Source organism: Protopterus annectens, chromosome 8.part0 (assembly GCF_019279795.1).
Source record: "Protopterus annectens isolate FY-2018-M chromosome 8.part0, PAN1.0, whole genome shotgun sequence".
Lineage (NCBI taxonomy): Eukaryota > Metazoa > Chordata > Ceratodontiformes > Protopteridae > Protopterus > Protopterus annectens.
The window spans coordinates 865,972,419-865,994,871 of record NC_056741.1 but is presented as its reverse complement, the minus strand read 5'-3'; the positions used below and the strand labels follow the sequence as shown (position 1 = coordinate 865,994,871).

Below are 22,453 nucleotides of genomic sequence, written 5' to 3'. Positions count from 1 at the left end.
ATTAGGAGATTCATATGTCACCTAAAAAAATTAACAAAAAAAAAAACACATATGTACAAATACTGTACCTGACTACAGCCAAGCCATTTTGTATTTCTGCTGATACGACCTTGTCTACAAGTTGTAATACAGAACCAACTGCTAAGCAAGCACATTCATAGAATTTCTGGAAGAAAGGCAGAGAAACAAACAGTATAGTAATCTGAGCAATGCAAGTAACCATCTCAACAAAAACATTGTTGATTGAAGTACTGACATGAACAGCAGATCATTGGGAAAGGAGTTTTGCAGCAGTTAAATAAAACAAATGCACATCTTACCTTCCTAGTCCCTGATTTTGGTCCAAAAAATTCCAGAAGCTCAAGACCTCCTTAGCTGATCTCACGACAAATGCCACTGATGTAAGTACTGCACTTATATTTCTAAACCAGTGCATGTTTATGCCTTTTTCAGTTCTTTTAGCAAGTCTAACTTTTTCCTTTTATGATGCATCTCACTACTGGAAGAAAAAAGTAAAATTCAAGTGCAGAAAAGGATTAAAATCAGGCAGACCCGAGAATGAAATTGGAGATAATTTCTCTAGGAAAAGTTTGATTAAGAGCTAAGATATGTTCTGAATCTGAGAGTGGCATCTCAGAAGTCCTTCTGTCCAACATTATGGCCCACTACAAAAACTGCCTTCCAAAACGAAAACTTTAGCTCTGTGAAGAAAACCAATTCAAAAATTGACAATTTTTTCTTTGACAAAAAACAAAAAAAAAAAACTAAGGCTCTTCTATCCTTAACTATTACATTAGGCTTCTGAAAACAGGACAGGTCTCTGAGAAATGCTTTAACTCAGAACTGCAGCTAAAGATTTTCTACTGCAGGCCAGGTGCAAAAAACAACAAAAAAGTATACCTTAATTATGCAGTAGATGAAGTCCACATCATTAGAAGTACAGATGTGTAAATTCTTACCATTAACAGTAGATGCCCTTCTCTTCACTGTTGCAGTATTCATATTCATAACAGAAGGGATCTCCTGCCAAGGATAGCTCAACATCTAGCCAGGATACCAAAGCCTTAGTACTTACAGCTGTGTACATCACATGTACGCTCCTGTGCAAGGGATAGGGCATAAAGTACAGATGCACCCACTAAGAACTGAAAAAGCCCCAAGAAGAACACAAAGTCCCAAAGGACAAGAGAGATCATGTGCATCCAGAAGGTGAAAGGAGAAAAGAGCACCTTGGCCAGGACCGGGATAAAGAACAGGCTAGATTAGAGGGGGCAGGAGAGAGGAAGTGAATACTGTGACAGTGAAGAGAAGGACATATGCTATTATGATGAGATTTTACACAACTGTATTACGTGCTTCCATATTACTGCTGTAGTATTCATAACCAAAGGAAGGGAGAGTACAAAAGCTCAAGAGGAAGCCTGGGAGGACGGCACAGAAGAGCCTTCCAGAAACCTTGCAGGACAGCCCTGGTAAAGCCAGTCTTCGCCCTGGAAATAACATCCAACTTGTAATGCTTAGTAAAAGTATGAACAGAGGACCAAGTAGCAGCCTCAAGGATGAAACTGGTATCCAACCCCTTGTAAAAAAACACCACAGGAGGCAACAACCCTCGTAGAATGAGCCTTCAATGAGGAGGCAAGACATTTCCTATGAAACAGTAACAAAGAAATGGTCTTAGAAATCCAAGAAGAGATGGCTTGCTTAGAAACAGCCAAACCCAAAGTCCTGTGATGAAAGGAAATAAAACGCTGCTCAGATCTGCGAATAAAAAGAAGTTATGTACTCACCATGACATTCCATGCGGGTTGTTCATCTCCCCTTCTTTCTTACACATGGGTTCGGCTCCGAGCTGGCTTACTAGAAAGCTTGAGGTATTCAGACAGCTTGAGGCCAAGTCCCTATCCCATGATGCACCTGGAGTTACCTCAGATCTTGTTTGCAGTATATAATAATACCATGTGTCATTATATCAATCTTTAGGAGAAAGCCCTAGAAGGATTGAGCAACAAGGAAAAATCTAGTATCTCGGTCCTCGAAAAACCCTAGAGGGGGTAGGAGGGTGGAAAGTAAGAATGAAGGCGAGATGAACAACTCACATGGAACGTTATGGTGAGTACATAACTTCTTTATGTGAAGTTGTTTTATCTCGCCGTTCATTCTTACAGATGGGTAGCGTCCCAAGCACCATCTTTCTCGGGTGGCTCACGGAAGTATGTTTTTCAAGACAGCAGAACCAAAGGAGGCCCTGTCAACTTTGTAATGAGTGATACAGGTATGAGGTCTTGACCAAGTGGGCTGCTGCACAAATGTCTATAGGAAACCTAGCAGAAAAGGCAGAAGATGTGGACACTGCTCTGGTAGAATTAGTCTTAATTTTGTGTTGTAAGGACATATTAGAAGCAGAATAAACAAATGTGATACAATCAGATAACCATTTAGACAGTGTTGTTTTTGCCACTGGCATACCTTTTCTGGAATCTGAAAAGGAAACGAAAAGCTGTTTTGATTTTCTGAACTCTTTTGTTCTATCCAAGTAAAATCTGAGGTGTTATGAACATCAAGCTTGTGCAGCATATACTCCAAGTTGTTAGTGTGTTTGGGAAAGAACACTGGCAAATCTATAATCTGGTTAAGGTTAGTTTCAGTACAAACTGGGCAAGAATGAAGGATTTGTTCGCATGGAAAATCAAATAAGGAGGCTTTATGGACAAGGCCTGAAGCTCTGACACTCTACGGGCAGAAGTGATGGCTACTAAAAGGATCGTCTTCCATGACAGATATTTCAAATTGCATGAGGAAGCTGGTTCAAAAGGTGAGAATGTGTGAAAGCATAAAGTTTAGATTCCATGGGGTATAAGGGGATTTCACAGGAGGTCTGAGATGAAAAATCCCTTTGAGAAAGGCTTTGGATAGCTTGTGACATTATATTCAATCCTTTAAAACTAAGGTGAAAATTAGAGATAACAGCAAGTTGAACCTGAACTGTTGCTGCTGCAGCTCCTTTATTGAAAGGCACAGTCAAGAACTCTAATATGGAGGCAATAGGGGCTTGACAGGGATCAATGTTATTTTGAGAGGCTCATATAGAAAATCTTTTCCATTTGCTAAGATATAGCTTCCCAGTAGAGGACTTATGAGAAGATATCAGAATCTGCTGCTTTTTATTTGAGAGGTTATGGAACCTGGCTATATTGGAAATTGGAATAGCCAAGCTGTCAATTGCAGGGACTGAATAGAGGGATGAAGATCCTCCGACGAATGGGTCAGAAGACCTGGAACTGGGTGCAGAATCCAAGGGTCTTCCAACTGATGAAGTCAAAGGAAGAGGAACCCAAACTGACGAGGCCATTGAGGGGTTATTAGAATTATGGTCCATCCCAGGGCTTTTGCTTTCTGTAATACTTTGGGTATCAAGGGAATTGGTGGGAATGCACAGAGGAGACCCGGAGGCCAATTGTGTATGAGTGCATCCCTTGTGACTTCTCCCGGAGGGGGAATCAGGGCAAAGTAGCTTCTGCATTTCGTGTTCATGTGGTTGGCAAAAAGGTCACAGCAAGGCTGGCCCCACCTGTGGAAAATTCTCTCCACTATTTCTTTCTTGAGGGACCAATCGTGAGGCAACATAATTGCTCTGCTCAGCTTGTCTGGTATTACAATGGATTTCTCCAGGATGTGCATTGCTAACAGAAAGCGCTGGGTGGATGTAGCCCACTGCCATACTCTTAGGGCCTCACGACAAAGGGGGTAGGACCTGGTTCCTCCTTGTTTGTTCAAGTACTAGACCACTGACATGTTGTCCGTCTGAATCTCAATTGTTCCCAGAGGAAGAGAATAGTACAGTTGTGTACACTTACCATAAATGTAGATGTTCGAGTGTCATCACTGTTGCAGTCATGACTGTAGGGTTCTCCCCTGCTGGCAGGCAGTCCTCGGTCGGCCAGAATCCCAAAGTCTGGGTCCGGCGTCGGCTGTTCATCCATGCTCCCTGACGTCAGAGCGCCAGGAGTACAAAGCTGACAGACGACACCATGTTCTCCAGTTTTTCTTGCCCCAGATGTCAGGCGTCCAAAAATGAATAAGGTCCCATACCCTTTGCAAATAAACCTCAGAAGAATGGTGAAAAAAGGAACCACACAAAAGTAAAAATAAGAGGGACAGGAGGGAGAAGCAGACTGCAACAGTGAAGACACTCGAACATCTACATTTATGGTAAGTACACACAACTGTACTATGTTCATCGTGTTTCACTGTTGCAGTCATGACTGTAGGGTAGAATCCCAAAGCAGAATGAAAGGGAGGTGGTCATAAAGAAGAAGGGGTGGCTAAAAGGCCCTGCAAGACTGCAGAAGCAAAGCCTGCCCTAGACTTAGAGTAGAGAGGTAGATTGTAGCGCTTTGAAAACACTGAACTCCAAGTTGCAGCTTCCAAAATGTCTTTGGTAGGAACTCCCCTGAGGAAGGCAGCAGAAGTGGCAGCAGCTCTGGTGGAATGAGTTCTTATACTCCCTGGGATTTGCTTTCCATGGTGTGAATAGCAAAATCTGATTCCATAAGCAATCCATTTAGAAATGGTCTGTTTTGAAATGGCTTTACCTTGGGAACTTGAAGCATAAGAAACAAACAATTGCTCTGATTTCCTGATGTCCTTGGTTCTGTCCAGGTAAAAACGTAGTTGTCTGTGTACATCCAAGGAATGTAAGATCCTTTCCCCTTTATTTTGAGGAGTGGGGAAAAAAGTTAGCAAGTGAATAGTTTGATTTAAAGCCACTTTGGAAACCAAGTAGGATTAGTCCTTAAAGACACCCTGTCTTGATGAAAAATAATATAAGGTTCCACAGCCATAAGAGCTTGCAACTCTGAAACTCTCCTGGCAGAGGTGAGAGCTAACAGGATGGCTGTTTTCCAAGATAAAAACTTGATGTCAGAAGTGGCAGCAGGCTCAAAAGGAGGTAAGGTGAGCTTTTCCAAAACCTAGTTGAGATCCCAAGCAGGAATGGGAGGAGATCTAGGGGGCCTTAAGTTCTTAGCTCCACTGAGAAACTGTCTCATGAGCTGGTGGGAAAAGATTGGAGGGTCTGTATTATAATGAGCAGAAATAGCAGAGGCATGTATCTTAATGGAAGAGAAAGAGAGACCCTTATGTAAGAGGTCTGTCAGGTAAAGTAAAATCAAAGGAATGTTAGGAAGAAGAGGATCAGAATCCTGAGCCTGCATCCAGGAACAAAATCTTTTCCATTTTCCTGTATAAGGTTTTCTAATGCTAGGACGTCTGGCTTCTAAAATGACACCCATAACCTGCTTGGGTAGGAGAGAATGAATCAAAGACCCTGGATTAACCAGGCCGCCAGGCTGAGTGTTCTGACATGGGAGTGTAGAACCTGACCCTGGTGTTGGGACACAAGGTTCAGAGTCTGTGGTAAAATCCAAGGGGGCTCCAGGCAAAGGTTTTTCAGAGTTTGGTACCAAAACTGTCGAGGCCAATTTGGGGCCAGCAAGATTATCATCTTGAGTTTGTCTTGTTTGATCTTTAATAATACCCGTGGAAGAAGAGAGAGAGGCGGAAAGGCATATCCCGAGAGGTTTCTCCAACTGAATGACAGTGCATCCACTTTCCAAGCTTGTTCGTGGAAAGTCCTGGTGCAAAAAATCTGTAGTTGATGATTGAGGTGGGATGCAAAGAGGTCTATGTGAGGACATCCCCAGACTGCTGTTATCATCTTGAATATTTCGGTGTCCAGCATCCACTCGTGTGGGTCTGAAAGGTTTCTGTGAGGACATCCCCAGACTGCTGTTATCATCTTGAATATTTCGGTGTCCAGCATCCACTCGTGTGGGTCTGAAAGGTTTCTGCTCAGACTGTCTGCCAGGAAGTTTTGCTTCCCTGGTAGAAACTGAGCTTGAAGGTCCAGATTGCAAGCTAGAGCTGTGTTCCACAGATCCATGGCTAGTCTGCAAAGGGGGTAGGAATGAGATTCCCCTTGCTTGTTTATGTACCACATAACTGTGGTGTTGTCTGTCCGTATCAGTAGTTGTCCTGGTTGTAGAAGATTCCTGAAGGCCAATAGGGCTTTCTGAACGGCTAACATTTCCGTTAAATTGATATGCAGGTGCTTCTGATCCTTTGTCCAAAGGCCTTGCAGACAGTTGCCCTGAAAATGGGCTCCCCAGGCATAATCTGAGGCATCCGTGGTTAGTATCTGAGTGGCAAGAGGCAGGCAGAAGGGTTTTCCGTAGAGTACATGCCTTGGACCACCAAAGGAATTCCTTTTGAAGACAAGGCAGGATGGAGATCAGTATGTCTAAACTGTGGCAATGCTGAGACCATACACTTTTTAGGTACCACTGTATTTTCCTCATATGTAGTCTTGCATATGGTACGAGAAGGATGCAGGAGGCCATGTAACCCAAAGCCTGCAGGAATCTCCTTGCAGATAGCTGAGTTAAAGTTGCCAAGGTTTTGAAAGTTGAAGCCAGCTGTAACTGTTTTTCGTATGTCAGAAATGCCATCTGGGTTGCTGTGTTTAGAGAAGCGCCCAGAAAAATTATCTGTTGTGAGGGAGTCAGATTTGACTCTTATGTTTACAGTGAATCCCAGGAACTTGAGAAGATTCTGAGCAAATTGTAGATGCTGGAGTAAGACATCCTTGCTGTCTGCCTGAATAAGACAGTCGTCCAGATAAGGGGAAATTTGAATTCCCTTGAGTCTGCAATAAACTACTACTGGAGCCAGGCATTTGGTGAAGACCCTGGACGCAGTAGACAATCCAAAGGGCAGCGCAGAGAATTGAAAGTGCCTCGATCCGGCCTTGAACCTGAGGTATTTTCTGCGGTCCTGCCTGATGGGAATGTGTAAATATGCCTCCTTTAAATCTAAAGTTACCATCCATGCATTTTTGGTCAGCATTGGAAGTAGCTGCTGTAGTGTAAGCATCTTGAATTTTGGTATCTCTAGAAAAGTGTTCAAGACTGACCGATCCAGAATGGGTCTCCATGAATTTTGCTTCCTGGGGACTAGAAAGAGCCTTGAGTAAAAACCTTGTCCCCTCTCTGAAAGTGGAACTAGTTCTATGGCTTTCATAGCCAAGAGAGCTTCCACCTGGTTTAAGGCCTCTGTCCACTGATGTTTTGGAAGATCTGGCCATCCGCTTAGCCTTGGTAGGGTATGAAAATGGAATTTGTAACCTCTTGAAACCACATCCAGAACCCACTTTTCTTGGGTTATACGATTCCAATTTTGGTGAAAAAGAGAAAGTTTTCCTCCGAGAGGGGCTTCCAGGCAAGACGTTCCTGCAGCCCAACAGAGGGAGTCATTGAGTCCGTTTCCTATGAGCTTGCGATCTGTCCTCTTCTCCCCTAGGGGTGGAAGCAGTCCACTGTCTTGGTCTATAACAGGCTTGTGTTTGAGGCCTTCCTCGGGAGCGTCTGCATCTACCCCTCTGAGGCCTGCCTGAATTGGGAAAGGACCGATTTTTGGTAGGCCACTTCCTACTAAATCTGGGTGGCTGTACTTGTAAGAAATCTTTAACTGTTTGCATGGAGTTTGCCTTGTCCTCCATCTTTTTAATCACCTCTGCAGCTTTAGATCCAAACAAAACATTATGCTGAACAGGAGTATCCAATAATTTAGCTTTTACTTGATCTGGCAAATTTTGTTCCTTTAACCATGCATGCCTTCTAATTACTGTGCCAGAGGCAGCAGCCCTACAAGAAGCCTCCAAGGCATCAAATTCACAGTGTAAACCATGTTTCCCAACTTGTTCAGTGGCATGCATTAAGTCATGTAATTCCTTATCTGCACAGGCGGAAATGGAAGTTAGCTTTTGTTTTAAAACAGACAGGAGAAATTGCTGGTATTTCAGCATATGAAACTGACAGTTTAAAGCCCTAATAGATAAAGTAGCAGAAGTGTACACTTTTTTGTCCCATCTTTCTAAAGATCTGGAATCCTTCTCAATGGGAATGGGGCTTTTAGCAGAAGCGGCCATAGGACCCTGAGAAATGGTTTCAGGGTCAGCAGTAGGGTTCTTGTATAAAAACTGGTGGGAATCAGGAACCCTGTAATATCGGTCAGGCTTAACAGGAGCTGGAGGAAAAGAGTCAGGGGTTATGTTAGCCTCCGAAAAAGCATCATCCACAATATCTAAAATAGGAGGAATAGCCAGGGGTCTATGGTGGGGAAGAAGAAGAAAATCCCTTAGTCTTTTCTTAGATTCCGAATACTCCTGTCCTTCCCAGTGGAAATGTTCCCTCATTTCATGCAAAGTTTCCCCAAAAGAGAAGTCCTCAGGGGGAGAAGCTGAAGGAATGGATTCCTCAGCATCAGAATCCTCATAAGGAGGGAAAGAATATTCCTGGTCAGAAGAAGAAACTGAAGAAACAGAAGCCTGATCAGAGGAGTCATAATAAACTTCCTGCCTTGGCCTTTTATCTGGAGGGGGGTGTGAACCCCTAATCATAGTAAGTAAGTCCTCCGCCATCTTAAGTAACTGTTTCTGTGACTTGGGAGCAAGATCAGAAGAGGCCTGTGTTGCAGTCTTTGATTTGGAAGGAGTCTTTGCCTTTGTCTTTGGCTTTGCCTTTATTAGAAGCTGAGTAGGCCTGAAAACCCCTTCGGAAGCCAGTACCTGCACAGCGGATCTGGACCCATCCAAAGAAGCATTGTCCGAAGGTCCTGCAACAGAAATATTCAAAGGCCTAGTTGGCTCCTCGTGGGAGTCCATTTCGGCCATCAGTTCCGAAATGGCCGATGACAGGGGCTGCAAAAGCGCCTCAATGACGACGGCCAAACCTGAAGCTGGCTCTGCTTGAACGATATCGTCTGATTTGGACCTCGGAGGCCTGTCTTTGTCCTTGCGTCGTGAACTCCGGTAGCCGGAACCATATCCGACGACATTTTGTAATTAAAACGCCTACCGAAGTAATGAAATGCAAAATCGTACCTTCGCTTAATTGTACGTTGACTGAATCTAGCGCAAAACCGACAACTAGCTACGTCATGGTCAGGGCCTAAGCAAGGAATACAGTAAGAATGAAAATCCTTATGAGGTATTTGCTTCCCACATGAAATACAATTATTAACTTTTTCTGACATCGGACTGGAGCAAGAAAAATGTTTCCCCAATGGGGTACTTAGCTTTGAGTAGGAGAAGAAAGCCTTCGGACTGAAGTTTGTTCAGAAAAATTTGTCAGGAGTCAGCTGACCGGCACTTGCGAACTGCTATCACAGCACGGCAAGAAAGACTGGAGAACATGGCTTCGGCTGTCAGCTTTGTACTCCTGGAACTCTGACGTCAGGGAGCATAGCTGAAGAGCCGACGCCGGACCCAGACTTTGGGATTCTGGCCGACAGAGGACTGCCTGCCGGCAAGGGAGAACCCTACAGTCATGACTGCAACAGTGAAACACGAACATCCTGGAAGTACTGCAACGCTAAAAGTACCACTCTCATCTCCAGGACATTGATATGCAGATGTGTCTCTTGTTCGGTCCATATGCCTTGGGCTGTTCTTCCCTGAAAATGCCCCCCCACCCTATCAGGGAAGCGTCCGTGGTCACTGTGGCCGCTGGTGGGGGTGGAAAGTACAGTTTTGTACCTACCATAAATGTAGATGTCCGATAGGTATGCATCTGCAGTCATAACATATGGGTTGTCCTGCCTCAGGCAGCCCTTGTCGGCGGATTCCAAAGTCTGGGTCTGGCCTCGGCTGATGTCGCACTTTCCCCGACGTCAGAGCGTCTGGGGTATAAAAGCATCAGCCGACGCCATTTTCCTCAGTGTTTCTTGCCCCAGATGCCAGGAGCCCTCTAGGAAGGCCAAATTTGGAGGAATGCAATAAATGCCAAACATTTTCCAAAATATATACATATATATATACAAGCAAATACACCATAATAGATCCCCCAGCTAGCTAATGGAGGGGTAAGCACCCTAGGAATACCACAGAGGGGAAGGAGGGAGGGTAAACCTGACTGCAGATGCATACCTATTGGACATCTACATTTATGGTAGGTACAAAACTGTACTATGTCCTTCAAGGATGCATCTGCAGTCATAACATATGGGTAGAATACCATAGCCAATCTGGGGAGGAGGTACTAAGAAAAGGATGGTGTAGTTAAGATACCCTGCAGGACTGCTGTAGCAAAACCTGCTCTGGATCTGGAGTATAAAGGTAAATTGTAATGTTTGGCAAATGTATGCACGGAGCTCCATGTAGCAGCTTCTAAAATGTCCTTGGTAGCCACCCCTCTTAGGAAGGCTGTAGTGGTGGCTGTGGCCCTCGTGGAATGAGGCCTAATGTTTGCAGGAACCGTCTTTCCATGAAAGGAGTAACAAAATCGAATGCAATTTCCTATCCACTTTGAAATTGTCTGTTTGGAAATTGCTTTTCCTTGTACCCCAGCAGCATATGCTACAAGGAGTTGGTCAGTCTTTCTGTAACTTTTAGTTCTGTCCAAGTAGTAGCGTAGTTGTCTGTGTATATCCAGAGTGTGTAGAAGTTTTTCCCCTTTATTTTGTGGATTTGGGAAGAGTGTAGGCAAGTGAATAGCTTGGTTCAAGGATACCCTAGATACCACCTTTGGCATAAAAGTAGGATTGGTTCTCAATGAAACTCTGTCCTGATGGAAGATAAGAAATGGCTGTACTGCCATTAAAGCTTGTAACTCAGTCTTCTTGCTGAAGTTATGGCCAGAAGGAATGCAGTTTTCCAAGACAGAAACTGTAGATCCGCCGATGCTGCTGGTTCAAAGGGAGGAAGTGTTAGTTTCTCCAGCACAAAGTTGAGATCCCAAGTAGGTTTCAAAGGGAGGAAGTGTTAGTTTCTCCAGCACAAAGTTGAGATCCCAAGTAGGTAAAGGGGGTTTCCTTGGAGGATTGATGTTTTTGATTCCTCTCAGAAATTGCCTGAGGAGAGGATGTGAGAAGATAGGTGGATCAACATTGTATTCTGTTGAAATTGCTGAGGCATGAATCTTAATGGAAGAATAGGACAGGCCATTGTGGAACAATTCTGCTAAGTATTCCAGAATATGTGTCATGCTCGCCACTGTCACATCTAAGCCTTTTGTTGTGTTCCAAATGAGAAAAATTTTCCATTTTGCTGAGTATGTCTTCCTTGTGGAAGGTCGGCGAGCTTCCATAATAATATCCTTTACTCTCTGTGATAAGTCATTTTGAGGGGGGTTTATGGAATTTTCCAGGCAGTTAGCTGCAATGTTTTCAAGTTGGGATGCATGATCTTGAAATTGTTCTGCGCCAGAAGAAGTGGCCATAGGGGGAGAGGCCACGGTTTCGTCTGTGACATGCTCCTCAATAGTGGGTACCAGTGCTGCCTTGGCCAGTCTGGAGCTATCAGAATCACTCTTGGCTGTTCTGCCCTGATCTTCAGTAAAACCTTGGACATTAATGGGAGAGGTGGGAAGGCATAGACTGTTAGAGCTTTCCAGCTGAAAGAGAGAGAGTCCACCCTCCAAGCTTGTGGGATGGTATGTCCTTGAGCAGAATGTTTTCAGTTGATGATTGTGGAGCGAGGCGAACAGATCTATCTCCGGCTTTCCCCATGCTTGTGTTATGAGTAGAAAGATGTCTGGGTGCAGCATCCATTCATGTGCATCCATGGTAGTTCTGCTTAAGCTGTCTGCCAGTGCATTTTCTTTCCCTGGCACGAACTGGGACTGTAGTTGGATATTGAGTTTCAAGCATAGTTCCCATAGATTCATGGCCAGCCTGCATAGAGGGTAGGAATGCGTGTCTCCTTGCTTGTTTATGTACCACATGACTGTGGTGTTGTCTGTCCTTATTAACAGGTGGCCTTGATGGAGGAAAGGTTTGAAGACCTCGATTGCGTGTATCACTGCCAGCATTTCCTTTTGGTTTATGTGCATGCGCAGCTGTCCTTGAGACCATAGGCCTTGGATACATTTGCCCTCCATGTGTGCTCCCCATCCTCGGTCTGAAGCGTCCGTGGTGATGGTTTGTTTTGTTTTTGGTTTGTTGAAGGGCAACCCTCTGTTGGACTGACAGGCTTGAGCCCACCACAGGAATTCCTTTTGAAGGCAAGGAATGATTGGTATCAAAGTTTCCAAACTGTGACTGTGCTGAGACCATACACTCCTTAGGTACCATTGTAATTTTCTCATATGCAGCCTGTCTTGTGGAATCAGAATTATGCAGGATGCCATGTAACCCAGGGCCTGCAGGATTTTCCTTGCAGTTAGCTGAGTTTGTCTTGTCAGATTCATGAAGTAATCCGGAAGTTGTTTTTGTTTTTCTTCTGTGAGAAAGGCCATTTGGGTGGTTGTATCTAGATCTGCACCCAAAAAGGTTATCCTTTGGAATGGAACAAGTCTTGATTTTTGGATGTTGACTGTGAATCCCAAGGCCTGTAATAGGTGGATGGCATAGTCCAAGCCCTTTATCAAATTTTTCTTGTTGTCCGCTTGTATAAGGCAGTCGTCCAGATACGGGTAGATTTGAATCCCCTGAAGTCTGCAGTGTGCAATTACTGATGCCAGGCATTTCGTGAATACTCTGGGCGCAGTAGATAAGCCAAAGGGCAATGCTGAGAATTGATAATGCTCTGATTCTGCAAGAAATCGGAGGTGTCTTCTGCAACTTTGCCGAATAGGGACATGCAGGTATGCCTCCTTGAGATCTAGAGTCACCAGCCAAGACTCCTTGCCCAGCATGGGAAGAAGTTGCTGTAGGGTCAGCATCTTGAATTTTGGCACAATGAGGTAAGTATTCAGTGCGGACAGGTCGAGAATAGGCCTCCATTGATTTTCTTTTCTTGGAACAAGGAATAATCTGGAGTAAAATCCTTGACCTTGTTCTGAAAGAGGTACCTTTTCTATGGCTTTCATTTGAATTAAGTTGTTGATCTGCTTTAAAGCCTCTGCCCTCTGATTTGGTGGCAGGTTTGGCATTCCGTTTCTTCTTGGCAAAGTGTGGAAGTGGAACCTGTATCCTTTGTCTATTATTTGCAGTGTCCATGTGTCCCTTGTAATGTAATGCCAGTTTTTTGAGAATAAAGAAAGTTTTCTGCCCAATGGTGCTGCCAACTGAGCCCTGGTCGGCGGAATCAAAGGAAAGTCATTGAGTCTGTCCAGGTGTAGTAGTTGTTGTTGCTGTTCCTGCACTACCTCTCTGGTTGGTAGGCTGCCACTGACGGCCTCTGTAGGAGCCTCTAGCTTGCCCTCTACCTCTGGGACGCCTGTTCCTGCCCCTCTGGGATCTGTCCGAGTCTGGAAAGGACCAATTCTTAGTAGGCCAGTTTCTGCTGAATCTCGGTGGTTGTACTTGCAGAAAGTCCTTAACTGTTTGCACAGATTTTGCCTTTTCTTCAAACTTCTTTAAGACCTCCTGAGCCGAGGAACCAAATAATTTTTGTTTTTCCACTGGAGCATCCAGGAGTTTAGCTTTAACATGGTCTGGTAAAGATTGTTCCTTTAACCAGGCATGCCTACGAATAACTGCCCCAGTCATAGCTGACCTACATGAAGCTTCCAGTGCATCATAACCACACTGCAAAAAATGATTACTAACCTGCTGTGAGTTATGTACCAGATCCTGAAGGGATTTTCGGTCAAGGGGTTCAGAAGAGGAAAGCTTCTTATGCAATTCATCTAACAAATACTCTTGGTACTGTATCATATGAAATTGACAATTTAATGCCCTCAAGGAAAGAGTTGCAGAAGTATATACCTTCTTTCCCCATCTCTCTAAAGCTGTAGACTCCCTTTCAGAAGGTAGAGGATTTTTGGCAGTGGCAGCTGCAACCCCTTTTGGGCCCTGAGAAATAGTATCTGGGTCTGCAGAATGGGCCTTGTACAGATGTAGATGAGAATCCGGGACCCTGTAGTATCTATCAGGTTTGGCAGGAGCCGGAGGGAGAGAATCAGGGGCTGTACTAACATCACTGTACACATCATCAATAACATTCAAAACAGGAGGTATAGCTAAGGGCCTATGCTGAGGTAAATGTAAAAAGGTCCTTAATCTCTTTCTAGAATCAGAAAATTCCTGACCCTGCCATTGAAAATGTTCTCTCATAGAGTGTAGTGTCTCACCAAAGGAAAACTCTTCAGGAGGGGAGGCCGAAGGGATAGATTCTTCAGCATCAGAATCCTCGTAGGCTGAATAAGCCTCCTCCTGGTGATCTGACAACACAGATCCATCCGTAGACTCATCTGAAGAGTGTAGGTCAGAGGGCTCAGTCCTGGGCCTTTTGTCTGGTGGTGGTTGAGAGCCCCTGTCCGGGTGAGGCTGAGAACCTCTAATTAAAGAGATAAGATCCTCTGCAAGGCTGAGGATCTGAGAACTAGAAGAAGGTCTCTGAGAGGTAGTCTTGGGAGGCAAAGCTTTAGCAAGTTTAGCAGCTTTAGCCCTGGAAAAAGCCTTAATGGACATGGATGCAGGGGGTCTGGCTGCACCACGTGCAGGAGTAGACTTGTCAAAGGAATGGTGTCGGACATTTCCTGGACACTGGTTTCAGTAGGTAGCTCCGTAGCCAACTCAGCCGGGGCCTCCAGGGCTGCGGTGGTCGGTTGAGTGGATTCGGTTAAAGGAAGAACCGAGGACTCGGTTTCGGCCGAAACCGAGACACTCGCGGTAGGCCTAACCGTGGGTTCAGCCGAAACCGCGGGCCGCAAGTGTCTGTCCTTGTCCTTCCGTTTTTTCACCAAATGCGATGTCGGAGTCTCCGACGGCATCTTATATGCAAAATTAGCCCCAAAGAATTCCTCTGCAAACTCCGACCGACGTCTAAGAGTTCATCGGTTGAAGGAAGCACAGGCTGAACAGGCCGAGACGTCGTGGTCTGGGCCTAAGCAAGGGAGGCAGTAAGAGTGGAAATCCTTATGAGGTATTTGTTTCCCACAAGTTAAACAATTATTTACTTTATCTGACATCGGCTGAGGCAAGAAAGAGTCCCCAACGGGGTACTTAGCTTTTTCGAAGTCTTCGGTAGCTGAATCACAGGAGCTGACCGACCGGCACTTGCGAACTGCTTCTGCTTCGGGCACCGCGCAGCAAGAAAGACTGAGGAAAATGGCGTCGGCTGATGCTTTTATACCCCAGACGCTCTGACGTCGGGGAAAGTGCGACATCAGCCGAGGCCAGACCCAGACTTTGGAATCCGGCCGACCGAAGGGCTGCCTGAGGCAGGACAACCCATATGTTATGACTGCAGATGCATCCTTGAAGTACGTCAAAAAGACGACCTATCGTTACATGAAGACAGGTCAACCATCACTGAAGATCCTTTTTGCATGTGTTTGTGATCATTATGAGATGAGACATTGGGAGCTCTTGGTAAGACCATTGAGTAAATAACAGCCATTGCAGAATCCGCATGTACATGCGACCCAACGGTATTGCTAATATTACAGCTGCCATCATGCCTAACAATTTTAGTACTTCTGATGCTGGAGCCTTGTCTTTGGATATGATGTTGTAAACCTATTGACGGAGTAGCAAGACTCTTTCTGCTGGAAGTCTCAAAGTGGTGGTGGTGTCCATTCTGCTCCCATAAAAACTATATGGTGCAATGCCGACAAGGCAGATTTTTCTGAATTTATTGTAATACCCAGATGACTGCAGAGAGAAAAGTGGTGTCCCTGGCTTGTATAAGTTGATGCCTGGTGGTGGCGGTGAGGAGCCAATCGTTTAGGTATGGAAACACCTGGAATCCTAAATGTCTTAGGTGAGCCGTGACCACTGCCATACATTTGGTGAACACTATGGGGGGCTGTAGTGAGACCAAAGGGTAAGGCTCGAAAAGTACAGTTTTGTACCTACCATAAATTTAGATGTTAGAGTGTTCACACTGCTGCAGTCATTACACTTGGGTTATCCTGCCGTCAGGCGGTTCCCCAGCTGGCCTGAGTTCCAAGGTCTTGGTCCGACATCGGTTGCTGTCACCTCCTCCCTGACGTCAGTGCGACAGGGGTATATAAGATACAGCCGATGCCATTTTCTTCAGTTTTTCTTGCCCCACGTCAGGTTCCCCCAAATAGGTAGGCAATGCAAATGGCTAATGAAACATAAATAAGACAAGCAAACAACAACTTTCAGTTACCAGCAAATACTCCCCATTGGTAGTAAAGGGTAGATGACCTAGGTACGTACCAGCAAGAAAGGGGGGAAGGAGGGATGGTAACCTGGACTGCAGCAGTGTGAACACTCGAACATCTACATTTATGGTAGGTACAAAACTGTACTCTGTTCATCGTGTTACACTGTTGCAGTCATTACACTTTGGTAGAATCCCAAAGCTGAGGTAGGGTGGCTGGTTCTATAATGCATTTGGGGTGGCTATAAAGCCCTGCAGCACTGCAGAGGCAAAGCCAGCTCTGGATTTGGAGTATAGAGGCAGGTGGCAATGCTTGGTGAAGGTATGCACAGAGCTCCATGTTGCTGCTTCCAAAATATCCTTGGTAGGTACTACTCTGAGATAGGCCGTTGAAGTGGCTGCTGCCCTGGTGGAGCAAGATCTAATGCTGGTAGGCACACAGGTTTTCCATGGTGTGTATAGCAGAAACATATGCAATGTCCTATCCATTTGGAAATAGTCTGTTTTGAAATGGCTTTTCCCTGTGTTCCTGCAGCATATGCGACCAATAATTGCTCAGATTTTCTGAGAGCTTTGGTTTTGCCCAAGTAGAAGCGTAAAGTACAGTTTTGTACCTACCATAAATGTAGATGCTCGAGTGCTAATACAGCTGCAGTCATAACAGATGGGTTTTCCTGCCGTCAGGCAGGTCCTTGGTCGGCCGAATTCCAAAGTCTAGGTCCGGCGTCGGTTGTCGTCGCTTCCTCCTTGACGTCAGTGCGACAGGGGGTATAAAAGATCCAGCCGACGCCATTTTCTTCAGTTTTTCTTGCCCCAGATGTCAGGTGCCCCCAGAAGGAAGGCAAAACATAAAATTATGTAATAATGCAATGCAATATAATCAAAAAACAGTAGTTGCAAGCAAATACACCATAAAAGAATACCCCAATCAGGTTGTATGAGGAGGTGTTAGCTGTTAGGCCTGTCCCAAGAGGGGAAGGAGGGAGGGAAACCTGGACTGCAGCTGTATTAGCACTCGAACATCTACATTTATGGTAGGTACAAAACTGTACTATGTTCATCGTGCATACAGCTGCAGTAATAACAGATGGGTAGAATCCCTAAGCTAAAAAAGGGGTGGTAGGCACTAGGTGGAACTAGGAGGAGCCAGGATGCCCTGCAAGACTGCAGTGGCAAAGCCTGCTCTAGATTTGGAGTATAATGGTAGGTGATAGTGCTTGGAGAAGGTATGCGGAACTCCAAGTGGCTGCTTCCAAAATATCTTTGGTAGGAACCCCCCTGAGGAAAGCTGCAGAGGTAGCTGTGGCCCTTGTGGAGTGAGATCTGATGCCTGCAGGTATAGATTTAGCATGAAAAGAGTAACAAAAGCGTATGCAGTGGGCTATCCACTTTGAGATTGTCTGTTTGGAAATAGGCTTCCCTTGAGCTCCTGCAGCATAGGACACAAAGAGTTGCTCTGATTTTCTGAAAGGCTTTGTTCTGTCCAAATAATAACCCAGCTGTCTGTGAATGTCCAAGGAATGTAGTAGTCTTTCCCCTTTGTTTTGAGGATTAGGGTAAAAGGTAGGTAAGTGGATAGCCTGATTCAAGGCTACCCTGGATACTACCTTTGGCATAAAGGACGGATTGGTTCTTAAGGCAACTCTGTCCTGATGGAAAATGATGAAAGGCTGCACAGCCATGAGGGCTTGTAGTTCCGAAACCCTGCGAGCTGAAGTGATTGCCAGGAGGAAGGCTGTTTTCCAAGACAAGTATTGCAGTTCTGTTGAATCAGCTGCCTCAAAAGGAGGCAAGGTCAGTTTTTCTAGTATGAAATTGAGGTCCCAAGCAGGTACTGGTTGTTTCCTTGGGGGTTTTATATTCTTAGCCCCTCTGAGGAACTGTCTTACGAGGGGATGAGAGAATAAAGGAGGATCAGTGTTCTATTCTGCAGAAATGGCTGAGGCATGGATTTTGATGGAGGAGAATGAAAGTCCATTGCTTAGCATCTCAGCTAGGTACTGTAATATTTGGGGTAAATTCAGTATTCCAGGATTCTGACCCTTTTTCTCATTCCAGGCACAAAACCATTTCCATTTTGCAGAGTAGGCTTTTCTTGTAGAAAGTCTTCTGGCCTCCAAAATGCATCCTGCACCTCCTTGGAGAGTAGGGCCTGCTGTGAATTTAAGGAATCTTCCATGCGGCTAGATTGAGTGTTTTCAGCTGGCTGTGAAGAGTTTTGAAGTTGTGCTGAGTCAGTAGAAGAGGCATCAGAGGCAGGATCCATGGCGGGGAATGCGTCAAGCTTTTCAGGAGTGGGTACCAGTGTTGTCTTGGCCAGTCTGGAGCAATGAGAATCATCTTTGTTCTGTCTCCTCTGGTTTTTAATAGAACTTTGGGCAGCAGAGGGAGAGGTGGAAAGGCATAAACTGTCATTGTTGCCCAACTGAAGGAGAGAGTGCGTCCACTTTCCAGGCCTGTGGATGAAAGGTCCTTGAGCAGAATTTTCCCAATTGGTGATTTCTGTGGGAGGCAAAGAGATCTATGTCTGGCCTTCCCCATGCTTGAGTTATCTTTGTGAAAACTTGAGGATGCAACTTCCATTCGTGTGGATCTGTCATATTTCTGCTTAGGTTGTCTGCCAGTGTGTTTTCCTTGCCTGGCAGGTACTGTGCTTGAAGCTCGATTTGTAATTCCAGAGCCATGTTCCAAAGAGACATGGCTTGCCTGCATAGGGGGTATGAATGGGTACCTCCCTGTTTATGTACCACATTACTGTGGTGTTGTCCGTCCTTATCAATAGCTGGCCTGGATGCAGTAGGTCTTTGAAAGCTATAATAGCATTTATTACGGATAGCATTTCCTTCTGATTGATGTGTAGGTGCTTTTCTTTTTGGAGCCATTTGCCCTGAACGCACCGATCTGTCATGTGCGCCCCCTAGGCGTAGTCCGAGGCGTCTGTTGTGATGATTTGATTTGCTTGAGGCTTGCAGAATGAGAGACCTGTGTTTCTCTGGCATGCTTGAGCCCACCACAGAAATTCCTTTTGAAGACATGGAATTAGTGGTATTATTGTTTCCAAACTGTGGCTGTGTTGACACCATAGTTTTTTTAGGTACCATTGAAGTTTCCTCATATGCAGCTTTGCACATGGGATCAGTAGGATGCAAGATGTCATGAATCCCAGAGCCTGCAGGATTTTCCTTGCAGTCAGCCTGGTGAAAGTTGCCAGTTTTCTGAAGTATTGAGTTAGTTGCCCTTGTTTCTCTGACGTGAGGTAGGCCATCTGGGTGTTTGTATCCAAGCTGGCACCCAGGAAAATTATTATTTGAGAGGGTATTAGCCTTGATTTCTTTTTGTTGACTGTGTATCCCAGAGAATTCAACAACATTATTACAAACGCCAGATGTTTCATAAGTATGTGCTTGCTGTCCGCTTGGATCAGGCAGTCGTCCAGATATGGGTATATGTGTATCCCTTGAAGTCTGCAGTAGGCAATTACTGATGCCAGGCATTTCGTGAACACTCTGGGCGCAGTAGATAAACCAAAGGGCAATGCAGAGAATTGATAATGGGTTGAACCTGCAAGAAATCTGAGGTATCTTCTGCAATCTTGTCTGATTGGGACATGCAGGTATGCCTCCTTGAGGTCCAATGTTACCAGCCAAGACTCCTTGCCCAGCATGGGAAGAAGCTGCTATAATGTGAGCATCTTGAATTTTGGCACGAGTAAAAATGTGTTTAGGATGGATAGGTCCAAAATAGGTCTCCAATCTTTTCCCTTCCTTGGTACCAGGAATAGTCTGGAATAAAAACCTTGACCCTGTTCTTGTACAGGTACCTCTTGAATAGCTTTCATGTCCATGAGATCTGAAATTTGTTTTTGTGCCTCTGCCCTTTGATTGTGTGGCAGGTTTGGCATGCCTCTCATTTTTGGAAGGGTGTGAAAGTGAAATCTGTATCCTCTGTCTATAATGTCCAGGATCCATTTGTCTTTTGTGACAATATGCCAATTTTTCGAAAATAATGCCAGTTTTCCGCCTAAAGGTGCTGCCATTTGAGCCTTGCTTGGCATGCAAAGGGGAAAGTCATTGGGTCTGCTTTCTGAATGGCTGTGAACTATCCTCACCACCTCTTTGTGTGGGTGCTTGTCATTGTCTGCCTCTAAATGATCCTTGTGATTGCCCTCTGCCCCTCGGGCGCCTATATCTACCTCTTTGGGGTCTGTCCGTGGCTGGAAAGGACCAATTTTTGGAAGGCCATTTTCTACTGAAACGTGGAGGTTGTACCTGTAGGAAATCTTTTACTGTTTGTATTGATTTTGCCTTTTCCTCCACTTTCTTTAATACCTCCTCAACTTTAACACCAAATAATACATCTTTTTGCAGAGGAGCATCGAGTAATTTAGCTTTGACATGATCTGGTAAGGTTTGCTCTTTGAGCCAGGCATGTCTACATATGACTGATCCTGTAACAGCAGCTCTACATGAGGCCTCTAAAGCATCAAAACCACATTGCAAGGTATGCTTACCTACTTGTTCTGCACTATGTATCAAATCCTGCAACTCCTTCAAGTCTGGTTGTTCAGGTTGTGACATTTTGTTTCTCAACTGTGATAACAGAAATTGTTGGTACTTTAACACATGGAACTGGCAGTTTAATGCCCTCATGGTTAAGGTGGCCGAGGTGTAAACCTTTTTCCCCCACCTCTCTAAAGCTCTGGAATCTCTCTTAAGGTAATGGATTTTTAGCAGTGGAGGCCTTAATTCCCTTGGGACCCTGTGATATAGTTTCTGGGTCAGCCGCATGGCTTTTGTATAGGAATTGGTGAGAGTCAGGAACCCGGTAATACCAGTCAGGCTTGACTGGAGCTGGAGGTAAAGAATCTGGGTTAAGGCAGGCCTCCGAATACACGTCATCTAGAATGTCTAAGACAGGAGGTATAGCCAGAGGCCTGTGCTGAGGGAGCAAGAGGAAATCTCTAAGCCTTTTCTTGGAGTCTGAGTACTCTTGGCCTTCCCAGTGGAAGTGTTCCCTCAAGGTATGTAAGGTTTCCCCAAAAGAGTAATCCGCAGGTGGGGAGACAGAGGGAATGGACTCCTCTGCATCAGAATCTTCAAAAGGGGAGTAAGAATGTTCCTGGTCTTCAGAATATTCTGAAATAAAGGAGGCCTGGTCCGAGGAGGGGGATTCTTCCTCCACTCTGGGTCTTTTGTCCGGGGGGGGGGGGGGTTGAGAACCCCTAATAAGAGTAATCAAATCCTCAGCCATTTTGAGCATCTGCCTTTTAGGCATGGGGCCTTGAGAAGGGCCCTGAGGAACCTGTCTTTTAGTATGCATGGCTGATGGAAAAAGAAGAGGAAGGCCTGAAGACACCTTGAGAGGTGGCAGGTCTATCTAAACTCTGAGTTTCACCGCCAGTAGTGGCTTCGGTATCTGTAGTCGGGGTGTGGGCCAAAGAGCCTGCGACCTCGGGCACAGAAGACACCGCCAATGAAGTGTCGTCGGTAGTCAGGGGCTGCGTAGGTGCCTCACTGAGAACCGGATCACCTGTAGTCGGCTTTGGCGTGGTGTCGGTGGAAGTCGTGGATCTCGAATGTCGATCCTTATCTTTGTGTCTTTTACTCAAAACTGGAGTCGGAGTATCCAACAACATAATGTAATTACATTTTTTGCCAAAATAGTGTTGGGCGAACTCCGCCCGACGCTTAATAGTGCGTCTGTTGAATGTATCTCAAAAACGACAGGCCGAGACATCGTGGTCTGGGCCTAGGCAAGGAATGCAGAGGGAATGGAAATCCTTATGCGGTATTTGCTTCCCACAAGAAATGCAATTATTAACTTTGTCTGACATCGGTCTGAGGCAAGAAAAGTTTCCCCAATGGGGTACTTGGCTTTCAAGACGACTTCGGTAGAAAAATATTCGTAATCTCAGGAGCTGGCCGACCGGCACTTGCGAACTGCTTCTGCTTCGGGCACTGCGCGGCAAGAAAGACTGAAGAAAATGGCGTTGGCTGGATCTTTTATACCCCTGTCGCACTGACGTCAGGGAGGAAGCAACGACAACCGACGCCGGACCTAGACTTTGGAATTCGGTCGACCAAGGACTTGCCTGACGGCAGGAAAACCCATCTGTTATGACTGCAGCTGTATGCACGATGAACATCTGCCTGTGAATGTCCAGTGAATGCTGTAGTCTCTCCCCTTTATTCTGTGGTTTTGGATAAAAAGTTGGCAAGTGAATAGTTTGGTTTAGAGACTCACTTGAAATCACCTTAGGCATAAAGATAGGGTTAGTTCTTAAGGACACCCTGTCCTGGTGGAAAATGAGGAAAGGTTCCACTGCCATTAGCGCCTGTAATTCTGAAACTCTTCGTGCTGATGTTAGTGCCAGGAGCA

At 45.3% G+C, this 22,453-nt stretch overlaps 1 protein-coding gene across 5 annotated transcripts in view; it reads right to left on the bottom strand.

The window, feature by feature from the left end:
- The window catches only part of HDAC6 (histone deacetylase 6), a 1,533,697-nt gene that overhangs the window by 1,131,402 nt on the left and 379,842 nt on the right, over nucleotides 1-22,453 (bottom strand). For all 5 annotated transcript variants that reach the window (XM_044080374.1, XM_044080376.1, XM_044080377.1 and 2 more), the window contains exon 7: nucleotides 69-166. In XM_044080374.1, coding sequence (XP_043936309.1) covers nucleotides 69-166 — 98 coding nt within the window. The remainder of the gene's footprint in view (nucleotides 1-68; nucleotides 167-22,453) is intronic.